At 46.0% G+C, this 23,070-nt stretch overlaps 1 protein-coding gene across 3 annotated transcripts in view; it reads right to left on the reverse strand.

The window, feature by feature from the left end:
• The window catches only part of LOC139277225 (POC1 centriolar protein homolog A-like), a 238,359-nt gene that overhangs the window by 172,841 nt on the left and 42,448 nt on the right, over window positions 1–23,070 (reverse strand). For all 3 annotated transcript variants that reach the window (XM_070895387.1, XM_070895386.1, XM_070895385.1), the window contains one exon: window positions 635–814. In XM_070895387.1, coding sequence (XP_070751488.1) covers window positions 635–814 — 180 coding nt within the window. The remainder of the gene's footprint in view (window positions 1–634; window positions 815–23,070) is intronic.

Consider the following 23,070-nt stretch of genomic DNA (forward strand, 5'->3'; position numbering starts at 1 on the left):
GCAAACAAATAGTTGTTTAAATTAGTTGTGAGATTAGGGCAATTTAATTCAACTATCTTTTACTTCTTTTATTTTTGCAGTTTAAGCTTCCATGAATGCTTCTGTTGTACAGTAAATTAACTTTGCAAAGTTTGTCATATGATGTCCTGTATAGCTGTTTGATCCTATTCACATTCTTTAGTCAAGTCATTAAGTTCGACTGGCCTCCGATGTACCTACCTGCGCTGATTTCTTAACTCTCCGCAAGGGTTTTCACAAGTGGCCACATACGCTGGCCTAAATAGATTTGGAGTAACTATTAGTTGGCCAAAATACGCATAGTTGGCTGGTAACACCCCCTTTTGAGAAAAAGGGAAACAAAACTAAAAAAAAATCGTAACTAACTCACTTACACCGGCGCAAATTGAATGTATAAAATGTGAATTTTTAAGATACTCGAGAAAAATCAAATTGCTACAAGAAAAAACGGAGCAACTCCTGGCTAATTTTGAGCCCTGAAGAACTACTTTAAAATATTTGTAGTCACACGAAAACTAACCTATGTATCAAAAGATATGCATCATATAGCGGATTACCAACCTGACCATTTTCTGCCTCCCATCTATAACATGATTATTACCATTTAAGTACTTACTTGGCACAGCGAACCCAATTTATGTGCTGGCTCAGAGAAAAAAGAAACTTCTGCCGATGAACTGTCCAAACTTTGATGGTTTTGTCATCAGAAGCTGTAACCAACGATTGTCCATCATGAGCGAACTGAACACTTCGTATGGTTCCTGTGTGAGCTTTTAACACTGTTGACTCACCCTTCCTAGAAAGAAATGGAGGAAAAAATCCAGTGAGTCGATGAAAAGCAATGAAAATCTACTACACAGATTACATGTCCAATCATTAGCTAGATTAATCTCTCCGCAGGGAACTTCTTTTCCAACATCCCCCCAACCCCGCCATCCCCAAGACCACTATCATTTCCCAAGTTCCCAGTACTTTCTAACTTCAAGAAAACAGCAGTGTGTCATAATCAAGTTCACAAACAAAGGGCAGCCACTTAAACTTACAGATGACATTTTGGGTACTGTTGAGGGGGATGACTCATCAGGGGAGGGCAGCAGCAGCCAACTTCATGGCACCGTGGGTGGTTCTGCTGCACAGGAGGGCAGGAAAAAAGAGTGGGAGAGCTATAATGATAGGGGATTCGATTGCAAGGGGAATAGATAGGCATTTCTGCGGCCGCAACCGAGACTCCAGGATGATATGTTGCCTCCCTGGTGCAAGGGTCAAGGGTGTCTCGGAGCGGGAGCAGGACATTCTAAAAAGGGGTGAACAGCCAGTTGTCGTGGTGCACATAGGTACCAACAATACAGGTAAAAAAACAGCATGAGGTCCTCGGAGACGAATTTAGGGAGCTAGGAGCTAAATTAAAAAGTTGGACCTCAAAAGTAGTAATCTCAGGATTGCTACCAGTGGCACGTGCTAGTCAGAGTAGGAATCGCAGGATAGCCCAGACGAATACGTGGCTTGAGGAGTGGTGCAAAAGGGAGGGATTCAAATTCCTGGGACACTGAAACCGGTTCTGGGGAAGGTGGGACTAGTACAAACCGGATAGTCTGCACCTGGGCAGGACCGGAACCAATGTCCAAGGGGGAGTATTTGCTAGTGCTGTTGGGAAGGAGTTAAACTAACAAGGTAGGGGGATGGGAACCTATGCAGGGAGACAGAGGGAAATAAAATGGAGGCACAAGCAAAAGATAGTAAGGAGAATAGTAAGTGAAGGGCAGAGAAACCCAAGGCAAAAAACAAAAAGAGCCACATTACAGCAAAATTCTAAAGGGGCAAAGTGTGTTAAAAAGAAAAGCCTGAAGGCGCTGTGCCTCAATGCGAGGAGTATTCAGAATAAGGTGGACGAATTAACTGCACAGACAGCAGTTAACGGATATGATGTAATTAGCATCACGGAGACATGGCGCCAGGGTGACCAAGGCTGGGAACTCAACATCCAGGGGTATTCAACATTTAGGAAGGATAGACAGAAAGCAAAAGGAGGCAGGGTGGCGTTGCTGGTTAAAGAGGAAATTAATGCAATAGTAAGGAGGGACATTAAGATGTGGAATCGGTATGGGTGGAGTTGCGGAATACCAAAGGGCAGAAAACGCTAGTGGGAGTTGTGTACAGACCACCTAACAGTAGTAGTGAGGTTGGGGACAACATCAAACAAGAAATAAGGGATGTATGCAATAAAGGTACAGCAGTTATCATGGGCGACTTTAATCTACATATTGATTGGGCTAACCAAACTGGTAGCAATGCGGTGGAGGAGGATTTCCTGGAGTGTATTAGGGATGGTTTTCTAAACCAATATGTCGAGGAACCAACTAGAGAGCTGGCCATCTACACTGGGTGATGTGTAATGAGAAGGGGCTAATTAGCAATCTTGTTATGCGAGGCCCCTTAGGGAAGACTGACCATAATATGGTAGAATTGTTTATTAAGATGGCGAGTGACACAGTTAATTCGGAAACTAGGGTCCAGAACGTAAGGAAAGGTAACGTCGACGGTATGAGGCATGAATTGGCTAGAATCGACTGGCAAAGGATACTTAAAAGGGTTGACGGTGGATAAGCAATGGCAAACATTTAAAGATCACATCGATGAACTTCAGCAATTATACACCCCTGTCTGGAGTAAAAATAAAATGGGGAAGGTGGCTCAACCGTGGCTAACAAGGGAAATTAAGGAGTGTTAAAACCAAGGAAGAGGCATATAAATTGGCTAGAAAAAGTAACAAACCTGAGGACTGGGAGCAATTTAGAATTCAACAGAGGAGGACTAGGTTTTAATTAAGAGGGGAAAAATAAGAGTACGAGAGGAAGCTTGCAGGGAACATAAAAACTGACTGGAAAAGCTTCTATAAATATGTGAAGAGAAAAAGATTAGTGAAGACAAATGTAGGTCCCTTGCAGTCGGATTCAGGTGAATTTATAATGGGGAACAAAGAAATGGCAGACCAATTGAAATACTTCGGTTCTGACTTCACGAAGGAAGACACAAATAATCTTCCGAATGTACTAGGAGACAGTGGGTCTAGTGAGAAGGAGGAACTGAAGGATATCCTTATTAGGTGGGAAATTGTGTTAAGAAAATTGATGGGATTGAAGGCCAATAAATCCCCAGGGCCTGATAGTCTGCATCCCAGAATACTTAAGTGGTCCTAGAAATAGTGAATGCATTGGTGATCATTTTCCAATAGTCGATCAACTCTGGATCAGTTCCTATGAACTGGAGGGTAGCTAATGTAACACCACTTTTAAAAAAAAGGAGGGAGAGAGAAAATGGGTAATTATAGGCCAGTTAGCCTGACATCAGTAGTGGGGAAAATGTTGGAATCAATCATTAACGATGAAATAGCAGCGCATTTGGAAAGCAGTGACAGAATAGGTCCAAGTCAGCATGGATTTATGAAAGGGAAATCATGCTTGACAAATCTTCTGGAATTTTTTGAGGATGTAGCTAGCAGAGTGGACAAAGGAGAACCAGTGGATGTGGTGTATTTGGACTTTCAAAAGGCATTTGACAAGGTCCCACACAAGAGATTGGTGTGCAAAATCAAAGCACATGGTACTGGGGGTAATGTACTGACGTGGATAGAGAACTGGTTGGCAGACAGGAAGCAGAGAGTCGGGATAAACGGGTCCTTTTCAGAATGGCAGGCAGTGACTCGTGGAGTGCCGCAGGGCTCGGTGCTGGGATCACAGCTCTTTACAATATACATTAACGATTTGGATGAAGGAATTGAGTGTAATATCTCCATATTTACAGATGACACTAAACTGGGTGGCGGTGTGAGCTGTGAGGGGGACGCTAAGAGGCTGCAGGATGACTTGGACAGGTTAGGTGAGTGGGAAAATGCATGGCAGATGCAGTATAATGTGGATAAATGTGAGGTTATCCATTTTGGGGGCAAAAACACGAAGGCAGTATATTATCTGAATGGCGGCAGATTAGGAAAAGGGGAGGTGCAACGAGACCTGGGTGTCATGGTTCATCAGTCATTGAAGGTTGGCATGCAGGTACAGCAGGCGGTGAAGAAGGCAAATGGTATGTTGGCCTTCATAGCTAGGGAATTTAAGTACAGGAGAAGGGAGGTCTTACTGCAGTTGTACAGGGGCTTAGTGAGGCCTCACCTGGAATATTGTGTTCAGTTTTGATCTCCTAATCTTTGGAAGGACGTTCTTGCTATTGAGGGAGTGCAGCGAAGGTTCACCAGACTAATTCCAGGGATGGCTGGACTGTCAAATGAGGAGAGACTAGATCAACTGGGCCTTTATTCACTCGAGTTTAGAAGGATGAGAGGGGATCTCATAGAAACGTATAAGATTCTGATGGGACTGGACAGGTTAGATGCGGGAAGAATGTTCCCGATGTTGGGGAAGTCCAGAACCAAGGGACATAGTCTTAGGATAAGGGGTAGGCCATTTAGGACCGAGATGAAGAGAAACTTCTTCATTCAGATTTGTTAACCTGTGGAATTCCCTGCCGCAGAGAGTTGTTGATGCCAGTTCATTGGATATATTCAAGGGGGAGTTAGATATGGCCCTTACGGCTAAGGGGATCAAGGGGTATAGAGAGAAAGCAGGAAAGGGGTACTGAGGGAATGATCAGCCATGATCTTATTGAATGGTGGTGCAGGCTCGAAGGGCCGAATGGCCAACTCCCGCACTTATTTTCTATGTTTCTACGACATCATTGATAACTAATGGAAACACACCAAGATAAAATTCAAAATCTTTTTAATGTTCAATATGCTGTATCTATAAAGAATACAGATAAGGCCTCATCTTTGAGTAAACTGTTCCCAAGCTCCCATCCTTGGGGAGAAAACAAGTGGTTGCCCTCCATAAGCAATGAGTAGTGGGGGTTTGGGGGGGGGGGGGGGGGGGGTAGAGGGGGGAGGAAAATGTACTGAAAACCAAACACATCATCTTATAATTTCCCAGTCTCAGAAATGATGCATAAATGCCTGCTATTATCAAGTGACCAACCGAAATTCATGGCAATATTTTAAAAAACATGCAACATGGGGAGAGAGAGGAGAGAGTGCGCATGCGTAGTGGAGGTAGACTGGTAGATAACTCCTTGAATTCAGACACACAAATCGAATTTAAATCCAGAAACACACTTGCTAAGTTCACGCTTCCAGTTTCTAAAAATAATGGCTTACAATTTTTTTCATGTTTCACATAGGTTGCTGTATTGAGGAATATTTAAATGCCTCTGGCCAGATTGTGAGAATGAGTCAGTCATAAGAAGTACTTTTCCACTTTGTTCAATAGTTCTTTTAATATCCCTCTTGTCTATTAATCTTTGTTACATGCCATAGACTTGAGAACTGAATCAGGACATGCTCACCAAACACCTTTGTGGAATTTTAATGAGTGTATGATGCAATTGCAAAGTATTCTTTTAGAACATGAAATACTTCTATAGATTACAAACTACATACTATGATTCAAAAATTATATATTATCCAAGTAAAATTGCAAAATAAAACCTTAGACAAATTTAGTAGTCCAAAATATCCTTGTGCTATTAATATATTTGGAGTTAATACTGTCGATAGTTTAACTACTAATGAAGTGGCATGAAGATTGGCATATTGGAAAATCTTTTCCTTCATTTTGTGATCGTATTTGTTTTTTTTCCCCCCTCAACCATCTGTATTTTTGCAGTGAATTTTCTTTCATTGCTCAGATGGTTTTAAAACATGGGTGTAGAATTAATCTTATTCATCCATTACCCAGGACAATTTTCACAAGAGTCGGGTGACCTGGGGAACGCTGCATAGGACAGAGAGAATGAGAAGCACTCTGGTCCAGGTAACAAAGGAGCCTCTTGCATGCGGTTTGTTTTCATTCACCGAGTTATTTTTAAGTGCATAACAGATTTGAAAAGAGACGGAAGGCAACAAGAACAATTTGTACAAGGATCAGACGGCAGTAGTGGCAGCTGGGTCCGATTCCTGGGGATTAACTGGAGGAGCGCACTGATCAGGTGCTTCGGGGAGCAAAGCAAGTTCTTCTATTTGGCTTCACTTACACTCATTTTTTACAATTTTGGTTAGCTCAAAAATATTTCAATCAACTTGAAAAGAATAGTCCTTCCACCCCCAGCTGATCGTGCCAGCAGAAGCAGAACACAAAAGGTAAGTAAAATCAAGAGAAAATTCAGGCAGCCCCAGCTCCCACAGGTCTTCCATTGTCTGTGAAAATTATCAGATACTCAAGTACACATATAATTGAGGCTGTACTGTATATACGATGTTTAAATGTTTACTTGCCGTTTACCAAACAAATGAGAACAAAAACCCTTTCATTTATTGATACTCAAACTAAAGGGCACTAATTATAACTATGCTCTAGAAAATCTCCAGTGGCACTGTTCATGGCAAGTTGGAGATTTTCTAAGAACAGAGATTTGGAAACTAACTTATTAACATTGGAGTTAGCCCTGGGATCTGGGAACACTTGGAAGCGGGCCCAGAAATCGGCAGTGCTGGAATCAGCCTGAGGGCCTAAGAGCACTGGCAGGAACTCCCAGGATTCCCGTAACACTGGAGAAGGAGAGTCTGAGAATATTGGGGAAGGTCCTGTGATCTGTGAGCATTGAGGAGGGTAGTCTCAGATTGTGGGAGCACTGAGGGAAGTTCTGGAATCAGGAAGAACTGGGAACACAGTCTAGAAGTTTGTGAACATGGAATAGGAGTTTTGGGTCAAGGGGAAAAGGAGAGTGGACTCTCGAAGTCCAGCTGGGCTGGGGAAAGACTAAAACAGATTATCTGGCCATTTACCTAACTGTTCTTTGTGGGACCTTGACACCATTTCCCGACATGACACCTCAAAAGTAATTAATTGGTGGTGGCGCACCTCTGAACACCCCGATATCATAAATGACATACATAAATGCAAGATCTTCGACATCAGGAAATTGAGCAACTGCAGCCGGTTATGTTATTTTTTTACCCATGTAATAGTGGAAAATCACAGCTGAATGGAACATGCGCAATTTCTTGACGTGGAAAATCCCCCTATTGCGTTATAATTCCTTCATGTCAGTAATAGATTGATACATTGTGCATAGGAACCCCCCCCCCACGATGAGCACCATTTTGGTCAGTTGAAACCCTCTTCCACTGAGCAGCTATTTGTAGATGCACTCCTCCCCCTGTCCTAATCCCCCCACGAACCATCGCCGCCCCCACTCCCAACCACCCGAGCATTGTCTTCCATATCTGGTCCTGCCTTTCCATTTCACCCCACAAATGTAGTAATTTTTTTTTTTTAAAAAAGCTCCCCTTCGCACCACCCACAACATTTTCCAAATAAAATCCAAATAATTTTCTATAACTAAAAATCAGATAAAGTAGCTACTGACAGGCTTTGAAAGAGAAAAAAGACAAAGCCCCAGGCCTGGATGGACTTCATGCAAGGGTTCTTACAGAAGTGGCGAGCAAAATCAGTCACACCTTCGTAATCAATAAAGAAAGGGAAGGTAGATTACGAAGGTAAACTTGCGCAAAACATAAAAACAGATAGTAAAAGCTTTTACAGATATATAAAACGGAAAAGAGTGACTAAAGTAAATGTTGGTCCCTTAGAAGATGAAAAGGGGGATTTAATAAAAGGGAAATGTGGAAATGGCTGAGACCGTAAACAATTATTTTGCTTCCGTCTTCACAGTGGAAGACACAAAAACCATGCCAAAAATTGCTGGTCATAGGAATGTGGGAAGGGAGGACCTTGAGATGATCACTATCACTAGGGAGGTAGTGCTGGACAGACTAATGGGACTGAAGGTAGACAAGTCCCCTGGTCCTGATGAAATGCATCCCAGGGTATTAAAAAAGATGGCGGAAGTTATAGCAGATGCATTTGTTATAATCTACCAAAATTCTCTGGACTCTGGGGAGGTACCAGCGGATTGGAGAGCAGCTAATGTAACGCCTCTGTTTAAAAAAGGGGGCAGGCAAAAGGCAGGTAACTATAGGCCGGTTAGTTTAGCATCTGTAGTGGGGAAAATGCTTGAAACTATTAAGGAAGAAATAGCGGGACATCTGGATAGGAATAGTGCAATCAAGCAGACGCAGCATGGATTCATGAAAGGGAAATCATGTTTAACTAACTTACTGGAATTCTTTGAGGATATAACGAGCATGGTGGATAGAGGTGTACCGATGGATGTGGTGTATTTAGATTTCCAAAAGGCATTCGATAAGGTGCCACACAAAAGGTTACTGCAGAAGATAAAGGTACGCGGAGTCAGAGGAAATGTATTAGCATGGATAGAGAATTGGCTGGCGAACAGAAAGCAGAGAGTCGGGATAAATGGGTCCTTTTCCGGTTGGAAATCAGTGGTTAGTGGTGTGCCACAGGGAACAGTGCTGGGACCACAACTGTTTACAATATACATAGATGACCTAGAAGAGGGGACAGAGTGTAGTGCAACAAAATTTGCAGATGACACTAAGATTAGTGGGAAAGCGGGTTGTGTAGAGGACTCAGAGAGGCTGCAAGGAGATTTGGATAGGTTAAGCAAATGGGCTAAGGTTTGGCAGATTGAATACAATGTCAGAAAGTGTGAGGTCATCCACCTTGGGAAAAAAAAAAGTAAAAGGGAATATTATTTGAATGGGGAGAAATTACAACATGCTGTGGTGCAGAGGGACCTGGGGGTCCTTATGCATGAAAAAAGGTTAGTTTGCAGGTGCAGCAGGTAATCAGGAAGGCAAATGGAATGTTGGCCTTCATTGCAAAAGGGATGGAGTACAAAAGCAGGGAGGTGTTACTGCAACTGTATAAGGTATTGGTAAGGCCGCACCTGGAGTACTGCGTGCAGTTTTGGTCACCTTACTTAAGGAAGGATATACTAGCTTTGGAAGGAGTACAGAGACGATTCACTAGGCTGATTCCAGAAATGAGGGGGTTACCTTATGATGATAGATTGAGTAGACTGGGTCTTTACTCCTTGGAGTTCAGAAGGATGAGGGGTGATCTTATAGAAACATTTAAAATCATGAAAGGGATAGACAAGATAGAGGCAGAGAGGTTGTTTCCACTGGTCGGGGAGACTAGAACTAGGGGGCACAGCCTCAAAATACGGAGGAGCCAATTTAAAACCGAGTTAAGAAAGAATTTCTTCTCCCAGAGGGTTGTGAATCTGTGGAATTCTCTGCCCAAGGAAGCAGTTGAGGCTGGCTCATTGAATGTTTTCAAGTCAAAGATAGATAGATTTTTAAGCAATAAGGGAATTAAGGGTTACGGGGAGAGGGCGGGTAAGTGGAGCTGAGTCCACGACCAGATCAGCCATGATCTTATTGAATGGCAGAGCAGGCTCGAGGGGCTAGATGGCCTACTCCTGTTCCTAATTCTTATGTTCTTATGTTCTTATGTTCAAGGAATTATTAGAAATGGGAAATAGTGCCCAAGAATTAAAAAGCAGCATTTTTTTTTAAAAAGTGATATAGGGATGACATGGGGAACCACAGAACAGTGAGGCTAACATCTCTTCTGGGTTTAGTATTAGAAAACATCCTGAAAGAGAGGTTAATAAAACACCTAGATAGGTATAGTTTATTAAAAGGGAGTCAGCATGGATGAGAGTCTTGCCTGATAAATTTACTGGAGATCTTCATGGAAACAACTGGTTTAGGGAGTTAGATGAAGTCCTTACAACTCGGGGGATCAAGGGGTATGGCGAGAAAGCAGGAAGGGGGTACTGAAGTTTCATGTTCAGCCATGAACTCATTGAATGGCGGTGCAGGCTAGAAGGGCTGAATGGCCTGCTCCTGCACCTATTTTCTATGTTTCTATGTTTGTTGACAACAGAAATTCTGCATATGTGATGTAGTTAGATTTCAGCAGTTAGCCCATCTGGCAGGAAGTCATGGTATAGGAGGTAAACTTCTGAGGGGGATTGAAGATTGGCTAAATCAGAGAAAGCAAAGGGTTGATATGAATGGAACTACAGCGGCATGGCAAGGGATCACTCGCAGACTGCCACAAGGATCAATACTGGGGCCATTGCATATATAAATGATTTAGAGCTGGGCACAGAAATAGATCTGTGTTAATGTGCAGATGACAACAAATTGGTGACACACAAACTAAATACGAAAGAGATTTGGATGGGTTGGAAGCTGTGCTTAGGAGTGGCAAATGGCATTTAATGTGAACAAATACAAGGGAGAGAGAGATGAGGGAAGCATGAACAAATGGGAATATAAACTAAGGGGCTCAAGCAGGATATAGCAGAATTAGTAAATACTTCACCAGAATTAACAGCAGTGTGTGCAGCAGTAGTAAGAAAAGCTAACCAAATCTTGGCATGTGTAATGTCAAGAACAATTCCCACAGTGAGTTTTTACAACTCAGCTACACCTGGAGCAATGTGTACAATTCTGGTCACGGTAATACAGTACAGCAAAGATATCCAGGCATTGGATTCAGTACAGAATAGGGCTTCTTGTAGCTCAAAGACATTCGGAAAAAGGGAATGCTGGGGGGAAATATTATATAAATTTTAACATTTCTTAAAAGATAAACTGAAACTCACTAATATAGTGGAGATTGTGACAAACCAGAATTAACAAACATAAGTTCAAGTTTAGAAGGGGGAAGGAGTCTAGACAAATTATAGAGTGTGTTGAATGTGTAGAATGGACTGCTCAGGGAAGGAGACAATGTGGAAAGATTTAAATAGAGATTTGGATTGGGCGATTAAAGTTATTATTTTTTGGGACTGTTTAGATACAGGGCTCAATTTTTCCCAATTATTTGCACTGTTTTTTTGGCGGCGCGGCTTTTTTTGGCGTAAATTAAAATATCCAACTTTCCCCAAAGTTTCTGCAGCAGCTTAACTCAATTAGTTATGATTTTTTTAGGTTAGTTTTTTTTGCGTCATGGGGGGCGTAACCGGATGTCTGCGCCAGTTTTTCAGATTTATGCAAGTTTGGCCAATTTACATTTTTCCTAGGACGGTGTATGTGACCACTCCCAAAAAACCTTCTGGGCACTTAAGAAAATCAGCATACATTAAAAAATCATCGCAGAAAGACGCCATTGTTTTTATGCGAAGTTTTGAAGGGAGTCAAGACGACATTGAATGTGCATCACGAAACTAAATTCTTTCAAACTCAAAACAGAGAAAATGGAAGTTTAATTCAATTCTCTTTTTTGGATTTTATTTCAAAGTGCCACGTCATCACCACACCGCGCTCAAGGGTTGGAGCTTCGGCCGGCAGAATCACTACCTCGCCCGGACACAGGGGCTCGCTTCAAAAGAAGCCCAGTGGGGGGGGGGTGGGGTGGGGCGGCAGTGAGTGGGTGATTGCTGAGCCTGTATCCAGGCGAGGGAGCGATTCTGCCGGCCGACCCTCGAGCCTGGTGAGGAGGCGTTCGATCGGTGGGGGTGGGGTGGTACTTTGAAAAAAATCTAAAATCAAAGAATTGCATTTGACTTTGTTGCCCCAAATGTCCTTATTTGAATGCCCAGCTTCCCATTCGAAGCAAGCCTAGGATTTCGACCTTGGGGAGAGAGCAGTGAAGATTTAACTCCTTGTCCTGCTGTTTTGAGCTTCTTGAAAAGCTACAATTTAATTATGGGGGCAATATTGACAATGCCATACCTCGTGCAAGCCTTCTGCATAATGGTGCTACAGAGGAGACGATTGATTTGACGTCATCGCATGAGGAACCTCAGAGCACATAGGATAATGGGCAGGAGGCCTTAGCCACATCGGGTATGTCAAGACAGGCATTCATACTTGCACCCGCGTGATGCAGACTGTGTGAGAAGGCTGTGTTTCCGCAAAGAAGTTGTAACCGAGATCCGAGAGTTAGTAAAAGCAGACCTGCAACCTAGAATGCGTCAGGACTGCTTTGTCAGTTGAAATGAAGGTTACAGCTGCACTTTCATTCTATGCATCTGGATCATTCCAGGCCACAATTGGAGCTGTGTGCACCATTTCTCAACATGCAACACGTATCTGCATTCGGCAGGTTGACTGCTGCACTATATGCCCAGAGGAATGACTACATAAAAGTTCCCCATGATCGCCCAGGCAACGTGAAAGGTCTGTAAGCTTCTCCAGGATTGCTGGCTTCCCAAAAGGTACAGGGCTGCATTGATTCTACCCACATCGCCTTGCGAGCACCTTGAGGATTCCAAGATGTACAGGAGCAGAAAAGGCTTCCACTCCATTAATGTGCAATTCGTGTGTGACGACATGCAATGCATCATGTCAGCTGATGCAAGATACCCTGGGAGCACCATGATGTGTTCATCCTACGCGAGAGCGCTATATCTGCCATGCTTCAGCTGCAGCCAGAAGGGCAGAGCTGGCTGCTGGGAGACAAAGGGTACGGCCTCGCCACCTGACTCACGACATCCCTACGCATAACCCGGATGGAAGCTGACCGGGAATACAACATGTTGCACATTGCAACACGCAGCATAATACAGAGGACCATTGGCATCTTGAAACACCATTTCCGATGCCTGGACCATTCCGGAGGCTACTTGCAATATTCCCGAGACTGTCGGTCAGTTCACTGTTGTGTGCTGCATGCTGCATAACGTAGCCATCATGAGGCAGCAGCAGCTGGTAGCAGAAGACCCACCTGAGGTGAGAGTGGCTGGTGATGGAGGAAGATGCAGATGACAAGGAGGACAATGAGGACGAGGAAGCTATGCAACCACCTGAACCCTGAGCACGATGGCGGAGGAGGGCGGGCCATCGCTCCCCTTTAATGATTGCGTGAGCCTTGCGCCAGCAGCTCATCTGTGAACGCTTTGCTGCCTGAAGGCACAGTGGCAACTATTCCAAAGGGATCATGTTTACTGTTCAGAACTGCTCCAAAACATTGTGTTGTGTTGTGTTAATGGAACAAATAATGGAAATGATTCAGTTATAATTTAAAAATATTTTATTCAAAAGTTTAACAAACACTTGTTTCTGGGGTTGGTACCAAGCTTATTCTTTTTAACATCTCAGGTAATGCACATCTGTTGATGGTGGGGGGGGGGGGGGGGCGGGCAGGCGGCAATGTGGAGGGCCGGTTTTGGGCTCTTCAGAGGCTGGTCTGGGGATTGGAGTGGGAGTGGCAGTTGATTTTGTCAATGGGCGCGGGATCTGGGCCTGTTCCCTTATTGCAGCAGCTAACTCCGACATTCCCTCCCTCATGTGTCCTGACAGTGTCTCAACCACCTCCAACATTCCTTCCCTGATGTTCACTGACAGTGCATCAGCTATCTATGACATTCCCTCCCTCATGGTCACTGACATGATTTCAGCTGACTGAGCTATTCCCTCCCTCATGTTCCCGGACAGTGTTTCCATTTCTCGTGAAAGTATTGTTAGTTCTCCCGACACCTCATCACCCACCCCACTGATAGTGTCCAGGAGTGATCGCGTAAGAGCAATGCTTTCCGCACTCATTGCCATCATGTAAACCACATCTGTTAGATCCTGCATCTCAGGAAATCGAGGTCGAGCTCTCCTTCCCCCTCCTCAGCCTGGCTCGCCGCATTCCTGTGGGACCTGCAGCCTTGGACGGTGGGGCCCTGGGTGTGCCTCGCTGCACCCCAATGGAATCCTTAGCCTCGGAACCACTAGTCAGGGAAGAAGCTGGCATCTCAATGGGCGGAACCTGCACCTCCTCCAAAGTTAGTAAAACAGTGGGGGCTTCATCCATCCCTTCCCACTCCCCCTCTCCCCCATGCTCTTGGTCTAGAAGGTGGGATTGGAAGATGTTCTCTTCAGGCTCGTCCTCGTCTGAATTTTCTTCTGCATCGTCAGGGTTGGCCTCGAGTTCTGCAAAATATACCAGAACAGACAAATGGTTAGCAGCAGAGGAGGGGGCAGGCTGGCGTGAGGAGGCACACAGCGCAAGTACACTGCATCAACCGAAGCGTAGCTGACCGAAACATCCCTATGAACCGAAGCATGGTGAGCCCACACAGTACTGAACATTTAGCAAAGCCAGACTGTGGAATTTGCAGAACTTACCCTCTCCCTCGAGTGTGGGCCCAGCTTGTGCAGTGGTGGTTGCTTTTCTCCAGGCAGGACCCATCAAAGCAGTGACCGTCTTCCAAGGGTGTCAGTGGGTGCAAATTTGCCGGGCCTACTCCTGGTCGAGTTCTTTCCCTTTTGTTGTGTGCCACCTTCCTCTGCAAATATGAAAATATAACTTTTTAGAGAGGATGTCTTTCTACTGGGTGGGACGTATACAGATGATCACATTTACAACTGCAATTCCAGTGAATAAATGAAAATATTACTTACACTAACTACTTGACTAAGGTCCTGCCACTTCTTTTTGCACTGGCCTCCAGACCTCGAGGTGGTCACCACTGCACAGTAATCTTATGCAAGTTGTTTCCAGCATTTCTTCATTTCTTATGGTGGAACTTTTATGTGACCTCTGCTGATGTCCAGCTCCTGCCATCTGGCCTCAACTACAGTAACTAGTGCCTCCACTTCATTCTGTAAGAAATTCTTAGTCCTTGAGCCACATTGCATATTGTATTGCAGCTCCGATTTTTCCACTGAGAATTAAAGTTATCACACACAACTGGCTCTTTAAAAATGGCCGAACGCAGACCGGGAGCTGTACTGGGCATGCGGCCCATAGCAGTCACGTAAAAAATGTTTTTTTCACGCATGCGCAGAATGGGGGGACATCATTTTTTTGACGCAGACATTAGGCTCCACCCCCCGAAGCTGAAGGACAGGCTGCGCGGCGCCAATTTCAAAAAATAGAACATGGAAACTTGCAAGTTTTTTTTTTGGAGTAGTCGGGGCCAAAAAAGACAGGCGTAACTGTTGCAATACGCCAAAAAATGGCATTGGGAAAAATAACTAGTCTCTAGTTATTCAGCCCATTGTGCCTGTGCCAGCACTCTGTTCTGAGGAACTGCCTAAGAAGATGACTTTAAAAGAGCTACTATCCCACTTATATAATCTTAGAACCATTACAGCACGTAGGAGGCCATTTGGCCCATCGAGCCCATGTCGGCTCTCTGCAAGAGCACTTCAGCTAGTCCGAATCCACTGCCTTTTCTCCATAGCCCTGCAATTTTTTTTCTTTCAGGTACTTATCTAATTCCTTTTTGAAAGCCACGATTGAAGTCCCTCATCCCTGGAATCACTCCCAGAAATCTTTTCTGCACCCTATCGAAGGCATTCATATCCTTCCTAAAGTCCGGTGTCCAGAATTGGACACAATATTCCAGTTGTGGCTGAAACAATGTTTTATGAAAGGTTCATCATAACTTCCTTGCTTCTGTACTCTATGCATAAAGCCCAGGATCCTGTATGTTTTTTTTAAAACCACTTTCTCAACCTGTCTTGCCACCTTCAACGGTTTGTGCACATATACCCCCAGGCCATTCTGTTCCTGCACCCCCTTTAGAATGGTATCCTTTAGCTTATATTGCCTCTCCTTGTTCTTCCTACCAAAATGTTTCACTTTGCACTTTTCTGCATTAAACTCCATCTGCCATGTGTCTGCCCATTCCACCAGCCTGTCTATATCCTCTTGAAGTTTATCCCTATCCTCCTCACTGTTCACTATACTTCCAAGTTTTGTGTCATCTGCAAATTTTGAAATAGTGCCCTGTACACCCAAGTCCAAATCATTAATGTATATCAAGAAAAGCAGTGGTCCGAGCATTGATCCCTGGGGAACACCAGTGTATACCTTCCTCTAGTTCGAAAATTCAACCATTCACCACGACAGTTTTTCCTGTCACTTAGCCAATTTCGTATCCATGCTGCCATTGTCTCTTGTATTCCATGGGCTTCAACTTTACTAGCAAGCTTATTATGTGGCACTGTATTAAATGCCTTTTGCAAGTCCATGTACGCCACATCATCTCATCTTACCTCATCAAAAAATTCAATTAAGTTGGTTAAACACGATTTGCCTTTAACAAATCCGTGCTGGCTTCCCTTAATTAATCCACACTTGTCCAAGTGACTCAACTTTGTCCCGTATAATCGTTTCTGTAAGCTTCCCCACCACCGAGGTTAAGCTGACTGGCCTATAGTTGCTGGGTTTATGCTTGCACCTTGCTTGAACAAGATGTAACATTTTAAATTCTCCAGTCCTCTGGCACCACCCATGTATGCAAGGAGGATTGAAAGATTATGGCCACAATTTCCACCTTTACTTCCCTCAGCATCCGAGGATGCATCCCATCCGGTCCTAGTGACTTATTTACTTTAAGTACAGATAGCCTTTCTCGTAACTCATCTTGATCAATTGTTATCCCAACCAATATCTCAACTACCTCCTCTTCCACTATGACTTTGGCAGCATCTTATTCCTTGGTAAAGACAGTTGCGAAGTATTCAATTAGTACCTCAGCGACAGCTTCTGCCTCCATGCATAGGTCTCCATTTTGGTCCCACCTCCTCCTCTTACTACCCGTTTATTATTTATATGCCTATAGAAGACTTTTGAATTCCTTTTTGTGTGAGCTACATGTCTATTCTCATACTAACTCTTTGCCCATCTTATTTCCTTTTTCACTTCCCCTCTGAACATTTTGTATTCAGCCTGGTTCTCACGTATTCTCAACCTGACATGTGTCATACGTCCTTTTTTCCTGCTTTACCTTACTCTCTATCTCTTTCATCATCCAGGGAATTCTGGCCTTGGTTGATCGACCTGTCCCCTTCATGAGATTGTATCTCGACTGTACCCGAACCATCTCCTCTTTAAAACTATATCATAGGCAGCTCCTCGGAGTCGAGGATGACTTGCTTCCACACTAAAAATGAGTTCTCAGGTGAGTGAAGAGTCCAATGCGGGACCTACAGTCTCTGGCGCAGGTGGGGCAGACGGTGGTTGAAGGTACGGATGGGTGGGGAGCCTGGGTTGCCACACGTTCCTTCCACTGTCGAAGCTTGGCTTCAGCTTGCTCTCGGCGAAGAGACTCAAGGTGTTCAGTGCCTTGCCGAATGCTTTTCCTCCACTTTGGGCGGTCTTGGGCCAGGGATTCCCAGGTGTCGGCGGGGATGTTACATTTTTCAAGGAGGCTTTGAGGGTGTCCTTGTAGTGTTTCCTCTGCCCACCTGGGACTCGCTTGCCATGTCGGAGCTCCAAGTAGAGCGCTTGTTTTGGGAGTCGCATCAGGCATGTGGACAATGTGGCCCGTCTAGCGGAGCTGATAGAGAGTGGTCAGTGCTTCGATGCTGGGGAGGTTAGCCTGGGCGAGAACTTCTGACATTGGTAAGCCTATCCTGCCAATGTATTTGCAGGGTCTTGCGGAGGTAGCATTGGTGGTACTTCTCCAGTGTTTTGAGGTGCCTACTGTACATAGTCCATGTCTCTCAGCCATACAGCAGGGCGGATATCACCACTGCTCTGTAGACCATGAGCTTGGTGCCGGGTTTGAGGTCCTGGTCTACAAACACTTTCTTCCTCAGGCGACCGAAGGCTATACTGGCACACTGAAGGCAGTGTTGGACCTCGTCGTCGATGTCTGCCCTTATTGACTGTAGGCTCCCGAGGTACGGAAAATGGTCCATGTTGTCCAAGGTCTCGTCGTGAATTTTGATAATCGCCGGGGGCAGTACTGTGGCAGGTGAAGGATGGTAGAGAATTTTGTCTTATGGACGTTTCGTGTAAGGCCCATGCTCTCGTACGCCTCGGTGAAGGTGTTGACGAAGGGATTGGAGTTCGGCCTCCGAGTGTGCGCAGACGCAAGCGTCATCTGCATACTGTAATTCGATGACGGAGGATGGAACAACCCTGGATCTGGCTTGGAGGCGACGGAGATTGAACAGATTCCCGTTTGTCCTGTAATTTAGCTCCACTCCAGCGGGGAGCTGACTGAGGGGGAGATGGAGGATTGCAGCAAGGAAGATCGAGAAGAGCGTTGGTACGATGACGCAGCCTTGCTTGATCCCGGTACGAACGTGGACTGGGTCGGTGGTGGATCCGTTGGTCAGGACCACAGCTTGCATGTCATCGTGGAGCAGGCAGAGGATGGTGACAAACTTTTAAGGGCAGCCGAATCTGAGGAGGATGCTCCATAATCCCTCATGGTTGACAGTGTCGAAGGCGGTCAAGTACAAGGGTTGGTGCTGTTCCCTGCATTTCTCTTTCATCTGCCGCACAGTGAAGATCATGTCCATTGTGCCCCTTAGTGGGCGGAATCCGTATTATGACTCTGGGAGGAGCTCTTCAGACACAGGGAGAAGGCGATTGAGGAGGATTCTTGCGATGACTTTCCCGGTGGTCGACAGCAGGGAGATTCCTCTGTAGTTACCGCAGTCAGATTTGTCACCTTTCTTGAAGATGGTCACGATTAGTGTCTCCGAGATCTCTTGGCATGATCTTCTCCTTCCAGATGAGAGATGTGGTCATAGAACCGCGCCAAAAGTGCTTCTCCGCCGTGTTTTAGTGCTTCAGTGGGGGTTCCATCTGCTCCTGATGACTTCTTGTTCTTCAGTTGACGGATGGCTTTTTCAACTTCGTGCCAAACCGGGGTTGTGCCGAGATGGTGGTGGGTGGCTTGCTGTGGGATGGAGTTAAGGACACTCACGTCAAAGGCAGAGTCTCGGTTGAGGAGATCCTCGAAGTGCTCCTTCCAGCGAGCATCGACCGCCTCTTTGTCCTTGATAAGCACCTCTCCGTTCTTGGCCAGTAGTGGGGTAGGGCCTTGGGTGCTTGGGCCGTGGGTCATCTTGACTGCGCTGAGGAATCCTCGCACGTCATGGTTGTTGGCTAGCTGCTAGATTTCTTGAGCTTTCTCCACCCACCATCTGTTCTTTAGATCATGGATTTTCTGTTGGACCTCGGCCTTCAGACTTCTGTGGAGCTGCTTTCTTGCCCTCGAGTTGTGTTGCTGTTTCCAGTCCAAGAATGCCTTTCGCTTGCGGCATACTAGCTCCTGGTCATTCTCGTCGAACCAGTCTTGGTGTTTCCTGGTCGAGTGACCGAGCGTCTCTTCGCAGGTGTTAATTATGGAAGTCTTGAGAACAGACCAGGCACTGTGGACAGTCTGCTTCTCTGGTTCACAGAGTCGTCAGGTTGGTAGCGAGGCGCTGGCTAATTAGGGCTTTCTTTGCGGGATCTTTGCATGCTCCGGCGTTGATTTTCGTGTGGCATTGTTTCTGTTGCCATCACTGTTTTGGGGCAATGTTGATGATGACGACTGAGTGAATTAGGTGGTGGTCCGTCCAGCAGTCGTCAGCTCCTGTCATGGTGTGGGTGATGTGCACGTCTTTGCGGTCCCTCACTCGGACAATGACATAGTCTAGCAAACGCCAGTGCTTGGAGCAAGGGTGTGGCCATGAAGCTTTGTAGTTGTCCTTCTGATGGAACAGAGTATTGGTTATGACGAGGCCATGTCCTCAGCATTTAGTCAGAATAAGGGTGCCATTGGAGTTGGCTTTCCCTACCCTCTCTCTGCCAATAACACTTTCCCCAGGAGGTCAGTGTCCTTTCCAACTCTGCCGTTGAAGTTGCCAAGGAGAATCAGCTTGTCGCTCGTTGGGACTCTGAACAGGGACTGGTCGAGGCTGGAGTCGAATTCCTCTCGAGTCTCATCTGTAGCCAGCCCATTGTTCGATTATAGTTTTGCCTACCAATCTTTGATTCCAATTTACCCAGGCCAGATCCGTTCTCAACCCACTGAAATTGGCCTCCTCCAGTTAAGAATTTTGACTCTAGATTGCTCCCTGTCTTTTTCCATAGCTAACCTAAACCTTATGATACTATGATCACTGCTCCCTAAATGTTCCCCGAGTGAAATTTGATCCACCTGACCGACCTCATTCCCCAGAACCAAATCCAGCAATGCCTCCTTTCTCATTCGGTCGGGAACGTACTGATCAAGAAAATTCTCTTGAACAAACTTCAGAAATTCTCCTCCCCCCCCCACTTCCCTTTAGACTATTACTTTCCCAGTCTGTATTGGGATAATTGAAGCCCCCCCCATTATCACTATTTCATAGTTCTTGCACCTCTCTGTAATTTCCCTGCCAATTTGCTCCTCTATATCCTCGCCACTAGTAGGTGGTCTTTAGAATACACCGAGTAGTGTAATAGCACCTCTATTGCTTCTTAACTCTAACCAAATAGATTCTGTCCTTGACGCCTCCAGGACATCCTCTCTCTCCAGCACAGTAATATTCTCCTTAATCAATATTGCCACCCACCTCCTTTCCTCCTTGAACACCTTATACCCAGGAATATTGTGTAGTCAATCCTGCATTTTTGGGGACCAGGTCACCATTATCACCACAACATCATATCCCCATGTGGCGAATTGCGTCTGCAGCTCACCAATCTTATTTACTACACTTTGTGCATTTACATACATGCACTATAAGCCTACCTTAGACCTTCTTGAATTTTCTCTTATTCTAATCGCACCAAAGGCCATATTCTCTGTCCAGTGCCATCTGTATCTCCCACTCCTTTGTGCACCATGTTTCTCCTTTTTAATGCTACATCCTGATGCCCACCCCAAGCTCCGATTCAGGGAACGAAGGCGTTCGGGCCCCCCAGTGGCAACCAGGCATTCGGGCCCCCTTTGGAGACGACTGGGCCTCAACTTCCCCACCGTGCTCCAGGTGTGGTCTACCAGGGCTTTGTGCAGCTGCAGAGCTGGCAGCACCCATGGAACAGTACACCAAGGGAGGTAGCTTACTACTAACTTTCAATTCATTTTAAACTTTTAATCAATTTGGGAAACTTTTAAAACATCTGAAGAAACTTTTACATAATGTGGAGAAACTTTATTATTTTCTTTGAAAATTTATTAAGAAATTGGATACTGTACCCCAATCTAACTAGAAAATAGTTTGGTGTGTTTTATTAGCATCATTTTCAGTTATTTGAAACTGGGTTACGCACAATGACTCCTGGCGAACGGGTGTGCCTCCGACCAGGTAACCGGGACATCACTGCCACCACCCCCACTCCTCCCGCCCACCCATCCTGCAGCGGGCCTACATCCCTCCAGCGGCGGGCCTACATCCCTCTCCTCGTTGACAGCTGGACCTCTCCTTCCCACTGGTGACCTGGCCTCTTCTTCTAGTGAGCATCACAGCTATGATTCTTCCACCCTCCCACTCCTTGCTGACCTCCCACTCGGAACTCCAGTGGACAACTGATCTTCCTAGTGCCTGCCCCCAACCAAGCCTCAGGCCACCTACCATCAAGGGCACTACTCGGCGCCGAGCTTGCGGCCAACATCTCGCCGTAGGCAATTAGGCTCATACAGAAGTGCCTGGTCTCCAGTCCTTTTGGACCCCCTTGCCACTGGACCAGGACCTTACTCAACTAAGCCCGTGTGGTGGCCGGTGTGCAACGACCACCCCACGTTAAAAGAATTCATGCACAGGCATCTTCCACTCCGTTAACATGAAATTCGGGACCTGGAACGTCAGGACCCTCACGAACAACTTCAACAGCGACAGGCCGGAACGCCGCACCACCATAGTTGCCCGGGAACTTAGGCGCTTTGACATCGACATGGCTGCCCTAAGCGAGACCCAGCAGGCAAGGGGAGGCCAGCTCAAGGAACAAGGTAGAGGTTACACCTTTTTCTGGAAAGGAAAACCAGAGGAAGAACGCCGCCTTCACGGAGTCGGCTTCGCCATCAAAAATGAGCTGGTCGACTGCCTCAAGGACTCCGCCTGTGTTGTTAACGAACGCCTCATGACTCTTCGACTCACCCTATCCCGGAACCAATGCACCACAGTCATCAGTGCGTACGCCCCAACACTCGATGCAACGGATGAGAACCAAGAGAGTTTTTATTCCAACCTCGAAACATCCCTGTCCCACAACCCCTCGAGCGACAAACTGATCCTCCTAGGTGACTTCAGTGCCAGGGTCGGCAAAGATACAGCCCTCTGGGGTGATTGGCAGAGACGGGTAGAGAAAGCTAACTCTAGCGGTATCCCACTCCTGACAAAATGTCTAGAACATGAACTTCTCATCACCAACACCCTGTTCCACCAGAGGGACAAATACAAGGCATCGTAACAACACCCTCACTCCAAACACTGGCACCTGCTCGACTATATCATCGTCCGAGCCAGGGCTCGCAAGGATGCGGGCATCACCCGCGCCATGACAGGAGCTGATGATTGCTGGACGGACCACCGCCTAATCCGATCCATTATTGACATCAACATAGCCCCAAAGCGGAGGGGACAGCAGAAGCAGTGCCACAAAAAAGTCAATGCCGGGGCATTAAAGACCCAGCTAAAAGAACCCTATACAGCTAGCACCTCACAGCTAACCTGGCGTGCCTTGATGACCCCGAGATGCTGAATGCCCACAGTGCTTGGTCTGCCCTCCAGGCCTCCATAACCAGTGCCTGCGAAGAGACACTTGGTCACGCAATCAGAAAACACCAGGACTGGTTTGATGAGAATGATCAGGAAATCCAAGAACTAATAGATCGCAAGTGCAGAGCATTTCTGAGCCTCAAGCAGCAACCCAACAAGCAAAGAAACATTACAGACGGCTCAAGGCTGAGGTCCAACAAAAAACCCGGGACCTAAAGAACAGGTGGTGGATGGAGAAAGCACAGGGAGATACAACTGGCCGACAGTCATGATGTGCGAGGATTCTTCAATCGCAGTCAAGGCTTCCTACGGTCCAAACTCCCAAAACACCACCACACTGCTGGCCAAGAACGGGAAAAACTCAAGGATACCGAGGCAGTCAGGGCCCGCTGGAAGGAACACTTCGAAGATCTCCTCAACCGAGACTCTGCCTTTGACTCGAGTGTTCTCGACACCACCACCACCTCAGCGAAACCCCAACGTTGTACGAGGTAGGAGAAGCCATAAGACAGCTCAAGAACAACAAGGCTACGGGAGCGGATGGAATCCCTGCTGAGGTGCTAAAGTATGGTGGAGAGGCGCTGTTGATGCAGATACATTACCTCATCTCTCTCATCTGGAGGGAGGAGAGCATGCCGGGTGATCTCAGAAATGCAGTGATCGTAACCATCTTTAAAAAAGGGGACAAGTCCGACTGC

Source organism: Pristiophorus japonicus, chromosome 12 (genome assembly GCF_044704955.1).
Source record: "Pristiophorus japonicus isolate sPriJap1 chromosome 12, sPriJap1.hap1, whole genome shotgun sequence".
Taxonomy (NCBI): domain Eukaryota; kingdom Metazoa; phylum Chordata; class Chondrichthyes; family Pristiophoridae; genus Pristiophorus; species Pristiophorus japonicus.